The sequence below is a fragment of the Jaculus jaculus genome, chromosome 12, assembly GCF_020740685.1.
Source record: "Jaculus jaculus isolate mJacJac1 chromosome 12, mJacJac1.mat.Y.cur, whole genome shotgun sequence".
NCBI lineage: Eukaryota > Metazoa > Chordata > Mammalia > Rodentia > Dipodidae > Jaculus > Jaculus jaculus.
The window spans coordinates 60,961,109-60,972,229 of record NC_059113.1 but is presented as its reverse complement, the minus strand read 5'-3'; the positions used below and the strand labels follow the sequence as shown (position 1 = coordinate 60,972,229).

The following is an 11,121-nucleotide window of genomic DNA, read 5'->3' as shown; positions in this document are numbered from 1 at the left end:
TTGAGAATACAGAGTGAATTCCAGGTCAGTCTGGGCTAGAGTGAAACCCTACCTTGAAAAAGCCTAAGGACCCTGGTTCGAGGCTCGATTCCCCAGGACCCAAGTAAGCCAGATGCACAAGGGGGCGCATGCAGCTGGAGTTCGTTTGCAGTGGCTGGAGGCCCTGGCACACCCATTCTCTCTCTCTCTCTTTGCCTCTTTCTCTCTGTCTGTTGCTCTCAAATAAATAAATAAAAATAAACAAAAATATTTTTTAAAGGCCAGTCTGTTGGGCTTGCTTCAAAAACAAACAAACAAACAAAAAACCCCATAGATGCACAAAGCGGCACATGCGCCTGGAGTTAGCTTGCAGTGGCAAGAGGCTCTGGCATGCCCATACTCACTCTGTCTCACACACTCTGTCTCTTTCAAATAACACTCCATCCTGTCTAACTTCAGCATGTTCTTGTTGTTGCTTGAGTAAGCCATGTGCTTTTGTGTTATAATTTACTGTGAAGGTATTTATTTTATCTAGACATAAGCTAGTACTGTTTATTTCCCCCCTCTTTTCTCTTTTCTAACAGTTGTGGGCTCACACCAACAGAGGCAGAGGCAGAGGCAGAAAGAGCTCCACAAGTTCAAGGCCAAGCCTGGTCTATGTGGCAAGTTCCAGGATAGCCAGGACTACATATTGAGATTCTATAAACAAACAAACAAACAAACAAACAAACAAATATTTGACAGAGAAAGAGAGAGAGACAGAATGGGTGTGCCAGGGCCTCCAGCCTCTGCAAACAAACTCCAGATGCATGTGCCACCTTGTGCATCTGGCTTACATGGGTCCTGGGGCATGGAACCCGGGTCCTTTGACTTTGCTGGCAAATTCCTTAACCACTAAGCCACCTCTCCAGACCCTAAAATTTTGTTTTGATTATTTATTTGTAAGAAGTGACAGAAAGAGAGAAAGACAGAGTTGCCATTACAAATGAGCTCCAGACACATAAGTCACTTTGTGCATCTGGCTTTAAGTGGGTTCTAGAGAATCAAACCCAGGCTATCAGGCTTTGCAAGCAAGCACCTTTTACTGTTGGACCATCCAACCTTTTTTACTTTCTTTTCTTTTGAAAAAATATTTATTTATTTATTTGAGAGAGAGAGAGAAAGAGGCAGTAGAGAGAAAGAGGGAATGGGTATGCCAGGGCCTCTAGCCACTGTAAACAAACTTCAGACACATGTGCCCCCTTGTGCATCTGGCTTACATTTGCAAGCAAGTGCCTTAACCGCTAAGCCATTTCCCCAGCCCCTTCCTTTCTTTTTCTTTTTCTTTTTCTTAAGGTGGAGTCTTGAAGTAGCCCAGGATGACCTGGAAATCATTATGTGGTCTCCAGCTGGCCTCTGGAACTCACAATGATCCTCCTACCTCTGTCTCTTGAGTGCTGGCATTAAAGGCATGTCCCACCACTCCCAGCCCCAGCCCATTTTAAAAATATATATTTTCTTCTTCTATTTTGATGACTTCCCTTATTCCTCCATCATCTATGATGTGTTGATGGGCCCAATATTGTGCATGAGCAGGCAATGACAGTTGCTGTGGGGTCTTGAATACAATGTCCGCTTCATGTCCAGAAGACAGAATTCCAAAACACTCCTTCCCATGCAAAATTATGCTGGGATTGGTGGTGCACGCCTTTAACCCCAGCACTTGGGAGGCAGAGGTAGGAGGATCGCATGATTTTGAGGCTGTCCTGAGACTGACTATATAGTGAATTCCAGTTCAGCCTGGGCTAGAGTGAGACCCTACCTCAAAAAAATCAAAACCAACCAACCAACCAACCAACCAAACAAGAAACATTGAGCATGGTGACTCACAGTTTTAATCTTAGCACTTGGGAAGCTGAGGTAGGAGGATCAGAATCATTATGAGTTCAAGGCCAGCCTGGGCTTCCTAGCAAGTTTTAGATAAGTATGGGTTGTAGGTTGACCCTACAGAAAGCCAAACACACAAACAACAAAATGGCACAAAATAGCACACACTTGTGTCATCCCAACACACCTACAGAAAGGGTAATGGGAAGCTGTGCGTGGTGGCGCACGCCTTTAATCCCAGCACTTGGGAGGCAGAGGTAGGAGGATCACCCATGAGTTTGAGGCCACCCTGAGACTACATAGTGAATTCCTAGGTAAACCTGGGCTAGAGTGAGACCCTATCTCAAAAAACCAAAAATAAATAAAATAAAAGAGACTTTGTCTCAAACAAGGTGTAAAGAGAGGGCCAATATCCTGAGATTGTGCATGTACACTGTGGCATGTGCACACCCATATACACAAACATATTATGCACCAAATGGTACAGTGGTGCCTGACATGGTCTGAACCTTTTTTTTTTTATTTAAAGTATTTATTTTGGAGAGAGAGAGAGAGAGAGAGAGAATGGGCACTCCAGGGCCTCCAGCCACTACAAACGAACTCCAGATGTGTGTACCCTCTTGTGCATCTGGCTAACGTGGGTCCTGGGGAATGGAGCCTGGGTCCTTTGGCTTTGCAGGCAAGCTCCTTAACCGCTAAGCCATCCCACCATCCTTTTTTTTCTTTTTGAGGTAGGGTCTTACTCTAGCTCAGGCTGACCTGGAATTCACTATGAAGTCTCAGGCTGGCCTTGAACTCACAGCAATCCTTCTACCTTAGCCTTCAGAGTGCTGGGATTAAAGGGGTGTGCCACCATGCCTGGCTGTAACGTTGTATTTTTATCATTTGACATCTGGGACTAAGAAGGGAAATTCCTTGGGCTGGAGAGATGGCTTAGTGGTCAAGGCATGCAAAGCCTAATGACCTAGGTTTGATTCTCCAGTACCCACATAAAGCCAAATGTACAAATTGGTTCATACATTTGGAGTTTGTTTTCAGCTGCTAGAGGATGCTCATTCATTTTTTTTCTCTCCTTGCAAATAAATAAATAAAAATATGTAAAAATAAACCCTTAACATTGAGTAGGGTGTGGTGGCACATGCCTTTAATCCCAGCATTTGGGAGGCAGAGATAGGATCACTGTGAGTTTGAGGTCACCCTGAGACTACATAGTGAATTCCAGGTAAGCCTGGGCTAAATGAGACCCTACCTTGAAAAACAACAACAACAAACAAAAAAAAAAAAAAAAAAAAAAAAAAGCTTAACGTTATTTTGTAACACACACACACACAATTTTACAGTATAGGCAAAACATGTTAATAGCCCTGGATACAATTTTTAAAGACTTTTTATTTATTTATTTGAGGGATAGAGAGAGAGAAAGAAGCAGACAGAGAGTGAGTATGGGTGCTCCAGGGCCTCCTGCTACTGAAAATGAACTCTAGACATGTGAGTCACTTTGTGCATCTGGCTTCACATCAGTACTGGTGAATCAAACCAGGGGCATCAAGCTTTGCAAGCAAGTGCTTTTAACCACTGAACCATCTCTCCAGCTCTGCTCTCACTTCTTTCAAGATTTTTTTTTTTTTTTTTTTGAGGTAGGGTCTGACTCTAGCCCAGGCACCTGGAATTCACTATGTACTCTCAGAGTGGCCTGGAACTCATGGCAATCCTCCTACCTCTGCCTCCCAGTTCTGGCATTAAAGGCTTGCACCATGATCTCACTTCTTATACAGCCATAGATGCCTTCATGCATGTGGAGTTCTGAGCACCTCCCAAAGGCTTCCCTTCCAAATACCTTAAACATGGATTTGGGGATTAAGCTTTTAATACATTAACTTCGGAGAAATACATTCCAATTGTAGCTGTGGGAGGAGGGAGGGGAAGCAAGTGGACATCTGTGGAGGGTCTACTGGGTCCCTTGCACAGTCTTCTCGCATGACTGTCTCTGTCAGTGTCTATCTCATTTTATAGTGAAGGAAACTGAGACACAAGAAAGGGTATTTGAAATACAAGAGAATGGACTTAGGACTTGACCTCAAAGTCCATGATTTTTCCCAGAGCGCAACCAAAAAAGCTTCCTAATCCTCACCAGAAAGCAAGGCCTTCTGCTCCAGGGGAAGGCAGGAGGGCCACGGGCAGGAGAACGGGGCCTCTGGTAGGTTGGGGAGAGTTCTAAATTCCACAGATGAGGACCAGCTCCCAGCGAGGGTCTTGGCAGAGGGCAGAGGGCAGAGGAGGCCCCTGGGAGCCCAAACCTGATTGGTTGCAGCTTCTCCCTCCTCCCTCTGGCAGCCCCACCCCTAGCCTTGGCCTCTGAGAACCCGAGATCTGAGCAGTGGTGGACACTGTACTGGCTATTGCACGTCGCCATGGACCTTGAAGGTGAAGGGAATCTCTGCCTTCTGTCTCTGTATTTCCAGTGTTCCCCACTGCCCGCCTTTCTCCCCATTCCAGCCATTTCTGTCCCTTTCTCACCTCTGGAGTTCCCTTTCTCCCTCTGGCCTTCTTCCATACCCCTCTTCCTTCTGACCTTGCCGACCGCCCCCCGTCGAGGCCTCCTCTTCACCCCTCTAGCTGCTTCCTTGTTGAGCCCTAAGATAGAGCGGAGACTTGGGGTGGGAAGCTGGAGGTCTGTAGGAGTATGGATGGGACAGCCGCCCTGGACTCTGCTCCTTGCCATGGGCCAGGTGAAGCTGTCCCACGCCCCCTGGGTGGGGGAGGGCTCTGGGGTCCTAAGTCGTTGCATGGGAGCCAGCCAGAGGAGTCAGGCTCCAGAATAGGCTGGTCTGAATCCAGGCTTCACCTGGACAGGCTGCAGGTAGGTCCCAGGGTTCCCTCCCAAAGCCTCCTTTCCTCACATTTGTAAAAATGACTTTGCTATTGAGGCTGGCATGCAGTTCAGTGGTAGAGCACCTGCTGAGCTTACTGAAGCCCTGGGTCCCATCCTCAGCACAGAAAAGGAATAGTGCCCTGCTCGCTTTCAAGAGGACAGATGACAGGGAAGCTGGTAGGAGTGCAGTTAGGGTTGGGATTCAGGAGGCTGCTCTGCATTTTCACTTTCCCTCCCTGGGGCTCCCTCCTCAGACGCTCACCCCCTCCCCTTGTGACCCCTCTGGCTGGGCTGTGGAGCCTGCTCTGGCTGCGGGCCACTGCTTCATTGGGCCTTTCCCTTCTCAAGTAATGCCCACCTGGATTTGAGTCCAAACTGCCCGTCACCAAGCTGTGAGGATTGTGGGGTGTTGTTTGCTCTCAGGGGGCCTGATTTTCTGCAACTGGAAACCTGGGGCTGGGGGCAACCTCATAGGAGTGTAGGGAGGGTTAACTGTCTCAACAGGAGTCAAGGGGTCTTGCCCTGGTTCCTGTAGGGCTGGAGTTCTGCACTGAGGAAACATGGATGGGCTCTCAGGGAGTCCATGAACCTCCAGCACGTGTATGTATGCGAAATTGTGAGGACATGGTAATGCATTTTGCTGAGAATATTCATCGTTTTCAACAGACCCATTGATTAATTTACTTTTATTTTCTAAATATTTTATTTGAGAGAGGAGGGGGGGAGTGAATGGATGTCCCAGGGACCCCAGCCACTGCAAATGAACTCCAGACACATGTGCCACCTTGTGTAGCTGGCTTTGGTGGGTACTAGGGAATCAAACCTGGGTCCTTAGGCTTCAAAGGCAAGCACCTTAACCAATAAACCATCTCTCCAACCCTATTTACTTTTATTTATCCATTTGCTTTGTTATTTCATGGCATGGTCTTATTCTAACCCAGGCTGGCCTGGGACTCTGGTGATCCTCGTAACTCAGCCTCCGGAGTGCTGGGATTAAATGTGTGTGCAACTACACCTGTCTTTATTTATTACAGGCGTGCGTGTAAGTGAGTGTGTACACATGCATGTGGAGGGTCAGAACACAGCCTGTTTTTATTTATTACTGTTGTGTGTGTGAGTGTGTACACATGCATGTGGAGGGCCAGAGCACAGCCTGTCTTTATTTATTACTGTGTGTGTGTAAGTGAGTGTGGACACATGCATGTGGAGGGCCAGAGCACAGCCTGTCTTTATTTATTACAGGTGTGTGTGTAAGTGAGTGTGTACACATGCATGTGGAGGGCCAGAGCACAGCCTGTCTTTATTTATTACTGTGTGTGTGTAAGTGAGTGTGTACACATGCATGTGGAGGGCCAGAGCACAGCCTGTCTTTATTTATTACTGCTGTGTGTGTGTGAGTGTGTACACATGCATGTGGAGGGCCAGAGCACAGCCTGTCTTTATTTATTACTGCTGTGTGTAAGTGAGTGTGTACACATGCATGTGGAGGGGCAAAGCACAGCCTGTCTTTATTTATTACTGCTGTGTGTGTAAGTCAGTTTGTACACATGCATGTGGAGGACCAGAGCACAGCAGTCTTTATTTATTGCTGCTGTGTGTGTAAGTGAGTGTGTACACATGCATGTGGAGGACCAGAGCACAGGCAGTCTTTATTTATTATTGCTGTGTGTGTAAGTGAGTGTGTACACATGCATGTGGAGGACCAGAGCACAGCAGTCTTTATTTATTACTGCTGTGTGTGTAAGTGAGTGTGTACACATGCATGTGGAGGACCAGAGCACAGGCAGTCTTTATTTATTACTGCTGTGTGTGTAAGTGAGTGTGTACACATGCATGTGGAGGGCCAGAGCACAGCCTGCCTTTATTTATTACTGTGTGTGTAAGTGAGTGTGTACACATGCATGTGGAGGGCCAGAGCACAGCCTGCCTTTATTTATTACTGTGTGTGTGTTAGTGAGTGTGCACACATGCATGTGGAGGGCCAGAGCACAGCCTGTCTTTATTTATTACTGTGTGTGTGTAAGTGAGTGTGGACACATGCATGTGGAGGGCCAGAGCACAGCCTGTCTTTATTTATTACTGTGTGTGTGTTAGTGAGTGTGCACACATGCATGTGGAGGGCCAGAGCACAGCCTGTCTTTATTTATTACTGTGTGTGTGTAAGTGAGTGTGTACACATGCATGTGGAGGGCCAGAGCACAGCCTGTCTTTATTTATTACAGGTGTGTGTGTATGTGAGTGTGTACACATGCATGTGGAGGGCCAGAGCACAGCCTGTCTTTATTTATTACAGGTGTGTGTGTGAGTGTGTACACATGCATGTGGAGGGCCAGAGCACAGCCTGTCTTTATTTATTACAGGTGTGTTTGTAAGTGAGTGTGCACACATGCATGTGGCGGGCCAGAGCACAGCCTGTCTTTATTACTGCTGTGTGTGTAAGTGAGTGTGTACATGCATGTGGAGGGCCAGAGCACAGCCTGTCTTTATTTATTATAGGTGTGTGTGTAAGTGAGTGTGTACACATGCATGTGGAGGGCCAAAGCACAGCCTGTCTTTATTTATTTCTGTTGTGTGTGTAAGTGAGTGTGTACACATGCATGTGGGGTCAGAGCACAGACTGTCTTTATTTATTACAGGTGTGTGTATAAGTGAGTGTGTACACATGCATGTGGAGGGTCAGAGCACAGCCTGTCTTTATTTATTACAGGTGTGTGTATAAGTGAGTGTGTACACATGCATGTGGAGGGCCAGAGCACAGCCTGTCTTTATTACTGTTCTGTGTGTGAGTGTGTACATGCATGTGAATGGCCAGAGCACTGCCTCAAGTGTCATTACTCAGGCATCAGCTACCCTTTTTCTCTTAAACTTAAAAATTTTTTTTAAATTTTTTTGAGAGAAAGAGGCAGATAAGAAGAAAGAGAATGGATGTGCCAGGGTCCCCAACTACTGCAAACATAATCCAGACACATGCACCGCCTTGTGCATCTGGTTTATGTGGGTACTGGGGAATCAAATTTGAGTCCCTGACCTTCACAGACAAGCTCATTAAGCTCTAACCCATTCCACCCTCATCTACACTTTTTGAGACCTTTCATTGGCCTCTAAGTTGCCAATTAGTCTATGTTGGCTAGTCATCGAACCACAGGTATCCTCCTACTTCTGCTTTCCCAGCAGAATATGGGCATACACCACTCACTTGGCTGTGTGTGTGTGTGTACTATGTATGGTGTGGTGTCTGTGTGTGCACGTATGTGGTATACGTGGTAAACTCAGGCAGTCTCTTACCATCACTCCAACTCAACCACTGAGCTTTTTAAAAAATTTTACTTATTTATTTGCAAGGAGAGAGAGAGAGGAGACAGGCAGAGAGAAATGGGTGTGCCGGGGCCTCTAGCCATTTCAAACCAACTCCAGGGGCATATGCCACTTTGTGCATCTGGCTTTACATGGGTACTGGAGAATTGAACTGGGGTTGTTAGACTTTGCAGGCAAGTGCCTAAACTACTGGGCCAATATGAGAGACACTTACCAGAATCTGAAAGTTCCAGAGCAGTCAGGAGAGCCCAAATTCTTATTAAGAGTGCATGAAAACCTCAAAAATTCAAGGATGTAGCTGGGTGTGGTGGTGCACCCCTTTAATCCCAGCACTCAGGAGGCTAAGGTTGAAGGATCAGCATGAGTTTGAGGCCTAGGCTATAGAGTGAATGCCAAGTCAGCCTGGCTAGAGCGAGACCTGCCTCAAAACAACAAGAAGGACGCTCACGGACAACATCCACCCTGCAGCCTCCCCTCTGCAAAGCTGAGAGATCACCTCAGAGTTGGAAGCCTGTGTTTGGGTCCCATCCCTGCCACCTGTGACATCTTGGGTTAGATCCCAAGCCTTGGAGTGCTCAGTGTCTACACTGGTAAAGTAAGGAGGGAGCCTCCCCATGGGACCTTGGGGACTACAGATCATAGCAAAGGACCAAACCCAGAAATAGGCCAGTGATGTCTCATCACTCTGCCGCTGCCTATCGGGCCCCCACTGGGTTCCACTCCCATTCTTGGTGCTGCAGATGGTCCCTTTTAACTTGGTAATCTCCTTGGTGTGTCAGACTTCCCTGTTGCCAGCCCTTCCTTCTGATACCCCCATTTCTCTTCCTGCCTCACTTACACTGGGATTCACTAGACTCTCATTTAGACTGGAAACCCAGGGTGCCCTGTGACGACTGGCTCTCCCTCAACCCCTACTATGGTTGTTGCGCCCTATGGTACCCTGATCAGAAGGTACCTTTTTGTTTCCACAACCTCCTTCGCCCTGTGGGAGCAACTGTCACAAGAATTTCTAGAAGTTGCTGCCCTACATATGTGACATATGATGTTTGACTCTTGTGAGCCAGATGGTTGACTCAAGGACCAATGACTTTTCTTTCTTTTTTTTTTTTAATTTTATTTTGATTTAAATATTTTTTAGAGAGAGAGAGAGAGGAAGAAAATGGGCACATCAGGGCTTCTGTCCACTGCAGAAGAATTCCAGATGTATATGCCACCTTTGTGCACCTGACTTACATGGGCACTGGGGAACCGAACCTGGGTCCTTAAGCTTTGCAAACAAGCGCCTTAACCACTAAGCCATCTTTCCAGCTCACCAATGGCTTTTCTGAAATAAGCCAGGAAGGATTAGATAAATAAATGGAGTCCAGCCCAGTTTGGGGCATCTGAGAAGCAAAGGTGCTGGCCAAAAGGAGGACAGAAGCAACTGGGCATGTTTAGGCAAAGATGAACTTGTGAATATGGCTGGGACAATTGAGCCATCCAGGTGGCCTTGCCCTGACCTGTCCCCAAGGCCTTGGGGGGTAGTCTCTGCTGTCACAGTTCATTCTGGTTTGCTAATTCCTGCCAAGCCATTTCCAGTAGCTTTTCTTTTTAAGAGTGTAAGTAATTTTTCAAACATGTGCATAATGTATTTTGATATTCACCTCTCGCCGTTACTGTCCCTCCCCCACGCCCACTTGTTAGGCTTCAGGAGGGAGAAGTGGGACTTGAAGTGGAGGCTTAGGCTCACCCCAGTGAAAGCAGAGGTACACTTTTAACAATTCTTAGGGAAAGGGGTCCTGACACCACCAGGAAGTGGGTTTAGTTAATCTGTGACCTAGGCTACGTGAGAGATGTGGAGGATCAGAGAATTTGTGACTTAGGTATGGGACTTGGGTTACTTGTTTTGTGCTCCCTGGAGAGAAGCTTTGGTTAATGTGTGACCAATTGTATTAGTCAGGGTTCTCTAGAGGAACAGAATTGCTAGAATGAATTATTTAAAAAGGGGATTTATTGGATAAGCTTACAGTAGCCCAACAGCAGTTGCAGGCCCAAGAATCACCGAACCTGATAGCTGCTCAGTCCTCATGTCCAGAAGCCTCAGCAGTCCCGACCTGGCATTGCAGATGATGTGGGGAAGCCTGGAGGCTTCCTGAGGAGCTGCTGGGTTTCGATACACATGGGTCTTCAGTTGATGCTGGTCTTCAGTCCGCACTGGTCTTCAATCCACACTGGAAGGTAGCGAGCAGCTCTGGCAGCCACGTGGAAGGAAGGAAAAGGGAACTCTTCTACCCAGAGCTTCCTTGTATCAAGTCCCCCTCTGAGCGGGGCCGCCCACTCTGGGGGAAGGGCTCACCCTGGGGGAAAGACCTCCTCCTTTAGTTGATCCTTCCTAGAAGCAGCCTGTGGGTTACTAAACAGATCAAGTTGACAACACCTTAACTATCACAAGTCCACCCCTTGTCAACTTGGCATCAAATCATGTCTCCTTACATCATACTTAATTTCCAAATGAAAGCAGTAACAAACTCATAATTCCGCCTAACATCGCATAACTATCCCACGTAGAACTGGAACCGCAAAATCTTCCCCCCAACACAAGCTTAGTCTCTAATATAATGGGTCTAATATAAATTCAACAGTTAGCTAATGGTATAATCTTAATATTGGTGTAGATACATACAAACACTCTGGTATCAAGGCAGGACAGAAACATGCAATCACAGTCCTCGTTTCTGTAACTGGTCACGTGGCCTTAGCTGGTATTTGTAACTGCCTTCTTCTACTCCCCATTCTGTATTCCCTCCACCTTCAGCAAGCACCTCAGCAGGTCTTGGTTCTTTACCTGGAGGGGTAACCCATACCTTCATTCCTGAAGGATCTGGGCCATTTATCACACTACTTCTATTGGGTTGTTGCAGTCGTCCATTGACTTTTGACAACAGGACATGGTAACACTAACAGACACCCTAAAGGATCTCCTGCACTTCAGGCATACTCTTCCTTACCTCCATTGTGGAGGAGCAGCCCAATTCCCCCTGGTAATCTGGATCAATCACCCCTGCAATTACTGTAACTCCTTTCTCAGCCTATTCACTCAAGGGCATTAG

The 11,121-nt window shown here is 46.9% G+C and overlaps 1 protein-coding gene across 3 annotated transcripts in view; it reads left to right on the top strand.

Annotated features, from left to right (window-relative positions):
- The first annotated feature begins 3,950 nt into the window (after positions 1-3,950).
- The window catches only part of Qprt (quinolinate phosphoribosyltransferase), a 55,574-nt gene continuing 48,403 nt past the window's right edge, over positions 3,951-11,121 (top strand). The window contains exons 1-2 of one of the 3 annotated variants that reach the window (XM_012951829.2): positions 3,972-4,042; positions 4,180-4,269. In XM_012951829.2, the coding sequence (XP_012807283.1) occupies positions 4,257-4,269 (13 nt within the window). In that variant the 5' untranslated portion in view covers positions 3,972-4,042; positions 4,180-4,256. Of the gene's footprint in view, positions 4,043-4,179; positions 4,270-4,632; positions 4,706-11,121 lie in introns of those variants that run through there. The other 2 variants (XM_045131403.1, XM_045131404.1) reach the window with 2 other exon arrangements.